Raw genomic sequence first — 8,569 nt, forward strand, 5'->3', positions numbered from 1 at the left:
TGTGGTAATTTGGAAAGGTTATTGTTCTCAGCAGATAAAAGCCACATTTATTCTTCATTATTAAATTTCTCTTTAGAGCAGTTGAGCTTAATCTTTGGGAAATTCCCTTCCTGCCTCGTTGGTAAGGATGGTCTTTGTTGGATGATTATAGTGCTTAACGTCATTATTGTGACTTGATTCTACCACATTATGTAGCAACATTGCATTGTATCTAAACCTTAATTGTGTTTCATAGTCTCATGATAGAAGCATGATTCATATAGTAACTCTGATATACCAAACCTGACCCAGAAAGGTTTAATATGCAATAGACAGACATGTTCTGCCTGTTAGAGATCATCTGATTTATAAACCTTCAGATGAGGCAACACAGTTTAGTTCTCCCTCAGATGTTATAATTCAGAAAAGAGGCAAGACTTTAATTGATCAATACACCTTTATATTGATTATATGACTATAATTTAGCACCACGTTTGACTTGAACGTATTAGCATATATTTAGCTTATATTATTAAGTCATTTATTACTGAATTCATGAAAATATGTTTGCCTCTATGTATAATTTCAACCTTTTAATCGTTAAAGTGGAATATTAGATAATTATTCCACCCCTGAAGGGGAAATGTTCAACTAAATACATGTAGTTTCAGTCTATAATTTAAAACATTTAAGTCTACGTCTGGATGCAACTGTTGTAAAACATGCTTAATATGTTCCAGATACAAAATTAATTAGATTAATCCTTTAAAACTTACTGGAAAACAACACGTGTATAGTGGCATGCTAAAGTACTTCATACCTTGTTGCAAGTCTTATTATTCACTTATTATTTATTTCCGTCCAGGCAGACTGAGTTTGAACTATTTTGCAAAGGAGAAAAAAAACATATTAATCAGTCTGTACATGTGAAAATATAGATATATACCCAAAATAACTGGTAGTTTTATAAAATATTGTTTCCAAGGTTCCAGATGTATACGCACAGTATGCTCATTTAAAACCCCCATTAAATACGATAAAATTTGTTGTTTGTAATATAGCAAAATGCAAAAAGACTTAATGCATAATTGGTATTATAATAACGCTCTCCATAGTTCAAACCCTTGGATTTACATGATCTAATGTTTTGTTTGTCCAGAAGGTTTCTTTGCTCCTGGACAACAAAAAGGTTTCTTTGCTCCTGGACAACAAATTCAAATTGTGTATTTACCTGTTCAACACAGTGTTGTTTGATTTTTCACATTTTACTGACTTATTTATATGAACACACCCCACCTATCTACGCAGAGCAGGTGGACATGCAAATGAACAGATACGCTTTCTTTCCTCATTCACATACACACATTCGCATACCTCAAAGCTGAATGGGAGCACTGGGTGTATTTTTGGAATTGTTGTCCTTTTCTCAGAAAACAGGTGCAGCCCTGCTTTGTCACTTCTCTTTCCACATATCAAACGCTTCAACTCACCTACATAGATTTCAGTAAGTTCCCTGCCCAGTGCCTGACGTTGCTTTTCTGGTTCACCTACAAAGGAGAGACTGAGTTCTCTCTTTAAAAGCAGGTGACTTTTCATGGGAAACGTATTTTCTGAAGAGCAAAACCAGTTCAGGATGCAAAAAATAAAATTTTTTTCTTTTGTGCTGGTGATGGCAGTGAGCATTTTTCTTTTTATTCTTTCTTGGGATAATTATGAAGGACAATCAAAGTAAGTTTTTCCACTAGATTCCTCTGATGCCTTTTAACTGTTTATTTATTCTAATAACTTTCTCTCACTATACTCTTTCTTTTTCACTTAAAGTTGGAAAGTCTTCTCAAGACAAAAACTTCCTGGAGGTGAAGATACATTGATTAATGTTGTGCAAAGGATAAGAAACCTGAATCGATTATCTGGTTTGAAGACACAGATTGGAAAGAAAATAAATAAAACCGACATTTACTCCCAGGGAAACGTTAAAACTCAAAGCAGAAACCCTGAGAATCCTATCGCCATCATGGGTTTAAGTTCCTTCAACAAACTTCCTCAGTGGAGTTTTGAGGATATTTACAATCTGGATGCTCCACTAAGAACAACAGTGAGTATTTTTGTGAGACTGAACAGGAACCTAATGAGTTAACTTTGGGGAGAGTGGTGATCTGCTGCTGCCTGTGTCTATACATGTTTGCTTTTCGGGTTATTCCGTTCTCTGTTTGCATTTCTCTTTGGATGTGTTGCCACTAGCTGACGAAGCTGCTGACTCCTGAGTTGGTACCTAAAATCAAATCATTTCCAGCGGTTTCGACGAAAACAGCAATTTTAGAGTTATCTTTAAATGTGACTCTTTGTTTTTCATACTCAGACGTGTCCGCAGTCTCTGCGTAACTCCAAGGACGAGGACTTCCAGAAAGTTTTCCTTCCCAACATTCGCATGTTTCTGCACAAAGACAACTTCGGCATCAGAGAGTGGAACCGGCTCTCGCACTTCAACAATCCTTTTGGTTTTATGGGAATGAAATACAGCGGTAGGTGGCTTTTTTCCCCATTTACGTAAATGGGATGTAAGGTCACAAAGTGGTACTCACATCCACGATTTGAGTACCTACATGGACCCCTTTTTTGTCGTTTTCTTCCTAGTAAATATTCAGCAAGCTGTCAGAAACATTTGTAGGAGAATTTGACACATTAGTTGCAGATTTACTGGATGTAGACCCATTATGCAAAACCGGAAGTCTGTAACCTGAAGCTCTTTGGGCCGTCCAGTAAGTTTGGCTGAAAAATTTAAAAAAAACAGCTCACATTTTAAATATAGGGTAAATGCAGGTACTTAACAGTTTTTAATTTTTTTTCTGCACTATTTGCAATGAATTTCCACAAAGAATGATACTAAAAGAACCAGCAATATCTTTTTAGATCTGCTTTTCTTGTCATTTTTCATCCCACAGAAAAACATTTTCTTCTTGCAACAATTTATGTTTATTTTTACTTTAAATCCTAAGAAATTAGAGGTAAAATTGTGTTTCTTTAAAAATTATGATAAATTATAATACAGTTTTTAAGTGGCACTATTCCTGTTCCGTAAATGTATCTCAAACCACTACACTTCAAAACAGAAAAAATGTCATGTGACATTTAAATTATTTTTGGCCGAACCTCTCTTTAGATGATAACGGTTGCAGACCCCTGATCTTTGCTAAAAGGGAATCTGGAAACTGTGGAGATTATTATAGGATAGTTAATTAATGACTAATGATAGTCGAGTTCAAGAAACCTGAGCTTTGCATTACGCTTCTCTTCCCAGTTCGGATGCTTGGTTTGAGCTTTTGTAAGGTCATCTTTATCTAATACAGATGCCCAAATGCTGACACATAATTGGCTGATTTACTTTTTGGGTCACAAATAAAATATCATTCAGATATTGTGAACCACATTCTTGTCAAACCTGTCATTCTGCCACGATCTTTTATTATCTTGTTCTATCTGAACTTTGGCCAAGTTCCTGTAAACATCTACTAATGAGAAGATTAATGAGCGTCCTAAATTATGGGTATTGGAAAAATTCTTTCTCATTGTGGTAATTATGGATTATTAATTGGACTAATCACCTTAATATTATTATTATTATTATTATTATTATTAGGTTGATGTACCAGCAGTAGCTTTTCTGAGGTTTATCCGACAAACAGCATAAATTTGAGATTGAAGTGATTAAAAGAAAAAATAAAGTTATAATTCTGAGCAAAAACAAGATAAAAAATTAAAGTGAGCATTTTTAGAGAAAAGTCTGAATTTGTAAAATAGAAAGTCTAAATTCTATGATTAAAATCTTAATTCTAATTTTGAAAAGTCCTGATTTTGATATGGTAAGTGAACGTAGATTAACGTCACAATTCTGAGAAAAAGTCAATTTTTTCCTCTTCCGTAAATGTATTCATTACAGCCCAGAATTTAAAATAGGTGGGTTTCCCATGAATCAATTTTGCATATTGTTCCACTTTGAAAGGTAGAAAATAAAACAAAGAAAGACCTTTTGTTCTCACTTCTGCTTTTTGTAGACGGGTTACTCTCAGCCAAACAGTTGGAACAACGAGGAAATTTAGCAGCAGCATATTAACTGACGCAATTCTACAAAGTTAATAAGTGCTTGTAGGCTCAACTGGAGCAAATCAACCAGCTCTAACCATCCATGGTAAATGTTTGCTTGCAGATATAGTGCCTGTAGTGAAGCAGATCCCAAAGCCCAAAGAGCCGCTGCTCCTCCCAAAGCCGGGGGGCGACGGCTGCATCCGCTGCGCCGTGGTGGGAACGGGCGGCATCCTGAAAGGCTCAAAGAAGGGCGCTGAGATTGATGCTCACGACTACGTGTTTCGGTAGGAAAACAAAAGAAAACAAACCTGTTGGTGGAGTTTCCTTTAGAGTCATTAAAGAAATGACTCTAAAGTCATTTAGAGCAACAACAAAAGCAAAGCAACAACAAAATACCAAAGTGTCAAAGCACATTTGTACACAAAGTGCAACCAAAATACATTTTAAATTTTGGACAGTGTGATCTACACTGTCCAAAATTTAAAATGTGTGACCAATAAAAATGGATTTTACTGTGTTAAAATCATTACATCCCTCTAATTTAGTCAACATTAACTGTTCTGACAGCGTCTAAGTATCAAGGAACATTTACAAATAATATATAATACTGTCTCTTTTTTGTTTATTCCATGTTATTTAACCAGCAACAAGACATAAAACAATGTTATGTCTTGTTTATAGGACTTTTAACTGAATGTTTCCTTTATATGGAAGCCCTGAAAAGCAAGGAAGAATATAAAATATTTTGAAAGAAACTTTTTTAAGATCCATTTTCTAAAGCTGACTACGTTTTATTTTTCTCTTGACTTTAAAAGAAATGTGCGAGTAAGAAACAACCTAGATTAAAATATTTTAAGGTCTGTTGTTTTTTTTTCTTTTTGTGGAACATTTTGCCATTCAGGGCTTCCATACTTGTAAAATTTTAGGGGATAGTAAGCTATACTTTACTGTGCTACTAAAGAAATTTATCTGGAGCTACAGCCTCTGCATAACATGCTGTATAAAAGTTCTGCATTATGTTAATTAAATATTCAAACAGAAACACTAAAAGGTTTATTTAATTTGAATTGATTAGCAGTGGAGACCAAAAATAGGAGTTGTGGTAAAAAATAAAGCGTTTTGTCATTTTTGTTTTCATTTGAAGAATTTTTTAGGTGGTTTCAATTACCTTGATCATTAATATTTGCATTAAAAAAATGTTGAAGCTGTGTTTCTGTGTTTCGTTTGTGTGACAGGGTGAATGGTGCGGTGATCAACGGCTACGAGGAGGACGTAGGGAAAAGAACGTCGGTTTATGTTCACACCGCTCATTCAGTCACAGCATCCATTCCAATATTCCAGGAGTACGGATACAAATCTGCCCCGCATGACGAAGTATTAAAATGACACAGAAACCATAAAAAAACAAGTAGATTAGAAGCACTTTTCTCACAGAGTGTTTCTTCCTTGCAGGGAATAAAGTATGTCCTGATTCCTGAGGGTCAGAGGGATTTCGAGTGGCTCCAGGGTCTTCTCAAAGGAGAAAAAGTTTCCTCCGGTGAATACACAGGTCATGAGTGAGTACAGTTTGTGTGTTTAATGTTGAAATGTATTATTTCTATACTTATTACAATCAATGGAACAAGTGATTTTTATGATCACATCTCTTCTTCAACAACATATACAGCTCTGTAAAAAAATTAAGAGACCACTTAAAACGACCACTTACAATGATCAATTTCTCTGATTTTCCTTTTTATGTTTGAGTAAAATGTATTTATGCAGAAAATGAGAAACGGTCAAAATAACAAAAAAGACACAGTGCTTTCAGACCTCAAATAATGCAAAGAAATACGTTCATATTCATTTAGAAACAACAATACTAATGTTTTAACTCAGGAAGAGTTCAGAAATCAATATTTGCTGGAATAACCAGGAGGTTTTAAATGGGGTTCAGTGCAGTGGGCTCTTAATTTTTTCCACAGCTGTATTTTCTGGATTTAAGCTTTAAATTTTACAACTCTATGATGACAATTATCCACACAATTACTACTAAAATCATATGTGACTAAAACTTAGACAGGATTGATAGTTCCAGGAGGATTATGATCCCAAACACACATCAGAAATGATTCTGGAAAGAATCACTGAGCTGGTGGATTTATGCTAAAAGTTTAAACACCAGACAGAATATTTGAAGAAATATGTGGAGTAGTTTGTGGTTTTGTGAACAAACATTTTGAGAGAGTTCATCTTCTTCTTCCAAAATAACCAAAGTCTGTCTTTCTCCCTTCAGACCCAGATCTTATTACTCAGGACAGTTCAGTGAGGATCGTTTCTACGTTCTGCACCAGGATTTCATGAGATACGTTCGAAACAGGTCAGTGTTTGAACCAAGATCCGATACCATCCTGCTAAAAATGTCCTGCTTTCAGTCAAATTAAATCAGTAGGTATTTCTGAATTATAATTTTAGGGATCGAAAAGAAGAAAAAACTATTAAAGGAGGATACATTTCAATGAAGAACATTAAGTAGCTGTAATTAGATAAACTAAATCTGAATAACATATAACTGACTTTGAATCTATGTTATTGGATTAAATCAACTTTTGTCATTCTGTTTTGTAAACTGACACTTGTATTGTGAATTGGTTCCATATAATAATTAATTGCATAGATTAGATTGCGTCAGGCTAACATTTTCACTGCCAACAGGTTTTTGAGTTCAAATAACCTTAGAGGAGAATACTGGTCAATTGTCCGACCAACCAACGGGGCGTTTACTCTCTTTGTGGCTCTGCACACATGCGACACGGTAAGTTAGTCATAAAAAATGAATATTTAGACTGTATACTTTGTGCAATGCTTTTTGTCTTTATGTTTTTGTCATTCTCAGTATGTAAAAGGGATATTAGTTTAGGTTAACTTTATTTTGAAATTCAGTTTTTATTTTGAAAAGCTCACTTCCTGTTTGAGCCGCATTAGAAAAAACCGAGACTTCGGAAAGACTGCAGAAACGTGGATCAACGCAGCTTTTGACCGAGTGTGTGTCATGTTTTATTGAAAAGAAGAAAAGGAAACTGGAGCAAGTGATCTTGACTCTTCAGTTTTGGATTTGCATTTTTTCTTAATAAAGATTTCTTAGTTAAATTCAGGGATTTGTATGTGTCCTTTACTTTTATAAGAGTGCTTCAAGGTAATGAATCTGTTTCCATAAGAGGTGGTAACAGTTTCCTGTTCATATTCTGTGAGCTTTACCAATCAATCAATCAATCAATCAATCAAGTTTCCCTGTACATTTCAACAGCAAGGCGGTTCAAGCTGCTTTACACAATAAAGAATTGAAAAATACTTTTAATGATTTAGAACCAACAATTACTTTTTGGCCAACAATGTCTGGGGAAAAACCAAATCTTCCATATTATCTTGAATAAACTCATTGCGCTGAATAAGACACTCATGCCACACTTTTCAGATTTGTATTTGTAAATTATGTTGAAATTATTATTTTTTTCTTTAGCTTTGAAATCACTCACTACAAATTAAATGAGTTACTGAAATAAATTCACTTTATATAGAGTCAAATGTACCGAATCATGAGCATCCATACCAATAACAATATTTCTATATCAACAAACTTTATTATAATTTATTTGACTCTACATTAAGCTAATCTCTTTCTTAAGCTCTAAAATGTATCAAAATTCAAATTCAGCAGGTTTTTTTTGTTTTTGTTTAACTTAAAACTCATACTATATACTATTTTTGCTCTCCACAGGTGAGTGCATATGGATTTATGACAGAAGACTACAGCAAATACTCAAACTATTATATGGAGAAGCGTTTGACCGAAGTAACTTTCTACATCAACCATGATCTCATTCTGGAGAAAAATCAGTGGAAAAGCCTTCACGACAAAAAAGTACTGAAGCTGTATCAAAGAACTGGGTCAGAAAAGCAAACCGGTCCCTGATTCAGCGTCAGGAGTCAAGAAGACCTGAAAAAATATGATGGTGTTAATTATTTATGTGACTGTACTTTACCTTAAGCTTATTTAAATGACCTTTATGTACACAGAAAGACTTGTGTAAATATTTATTGTAAAATAATGTCCTACAGATGGACTGTATTGAATGCTGAAATGAAGAATATTTTTACATTTATTTATAGATACATTATTATGACCAGATTTCTGCTCACCGATTGTGTTTATTTGTGATTAATGTTTTAAATGAGTTTTGTTTTTATTTTACGACACTGTGACATTTACATGTAGGCTAAAGTGCAATATAAATAAAATTGTATTATTGTTATTATTTCTGACTGAATTTCATTATTTTATGCCTTCTTTTATGTTGTTACTTGTTGGATTCTTGGGTGTTTCAAGACATAACTTTGAATTTTTAAATAAAATGCAAAAAACGTCCAATTTATCAGAAATCTCACGCCGCCTATCCCACGTTGAAGAACTCTGCACGACAGATAATGAAAGCCTTTTCAACGCCTCAGACCCGCGACAAGCAGGAAG

The 8,569-nt window shown here is 34.2% G+C and overlaps 1 protein-coding gene across 1 annotated transcript; it reads left to right on the forward strand.

The window, feature by feature from the left end:
- The first annotated feature begins 1,468 nt into the window (after window positions 1-1,468).
- Window positions 1,469-8,204, forward strand: LOC114152135 (alpha-N-acetylgalactosaminide alpha-2,6-sialyltransferase 1-like). Its single transcript, XM_028029878.1, has 9 exons — window positions 1,469-1,707; window positions 1,801-2,074; window positions 2,339-2,501; window positions 4,184-4,346; window positions 5,298-5,436; window positions 5,515-5,618; window positions 6,338-6,421; window positions 6,757-6,856; window positions 7,820-8,204. Exons 1-9 carry the CDS (start codon window positions 1,574-1,576, stop codon window positions 8,012-8,014), a joined length of 1,356 nt encoding a protein of 451 aa, XP_027885679.1. The 5' UTR covers window positions 1,469-1,573; the 3' UTR covers window positions 8,015-8,204.
- The last annotated feature ends 365 nt before the right edge of the window (window positions 8,205-8,569 follow it).

This window comes from Xiphophorus couchianus, chromosome 10 (genome assembly GCF_001444195.1).
Source record: "Xiphophorus couchianus chromosome 10, X_couchianus-1.0, whole genome shotgun sequence".
Lineage (NCBI taxonomy): Eukaryota > Metazoa > Chordata > Actinopteri > Cyprinodontiformes > Poeciliidae > Xiphophorus > Xiphophorus couchianus.

Coding starts and splice junctions, on each gene's coding strand:
- LOC114152135 (XM_028029878.1), top strand. CDS start 1,574: ATGGGAAACGTATTTTCTGAAGAGCAAAACCAGTTCAGGATGCAAAAA. Junction 6,422..6,756: donor ATGAGATACGTTCGAAACAG/GTCAGTGTTTGA, acceptor CACTGCCAACAG/GTTTTTGAGTTCAAATAACC. Junction 6,857..7,819: donor CTCTGCACACATGCGACACG/GTAAGTTAGTCA, acceptor TGCTCTCCACAG/GTGAGTGCATATGGATTTAT.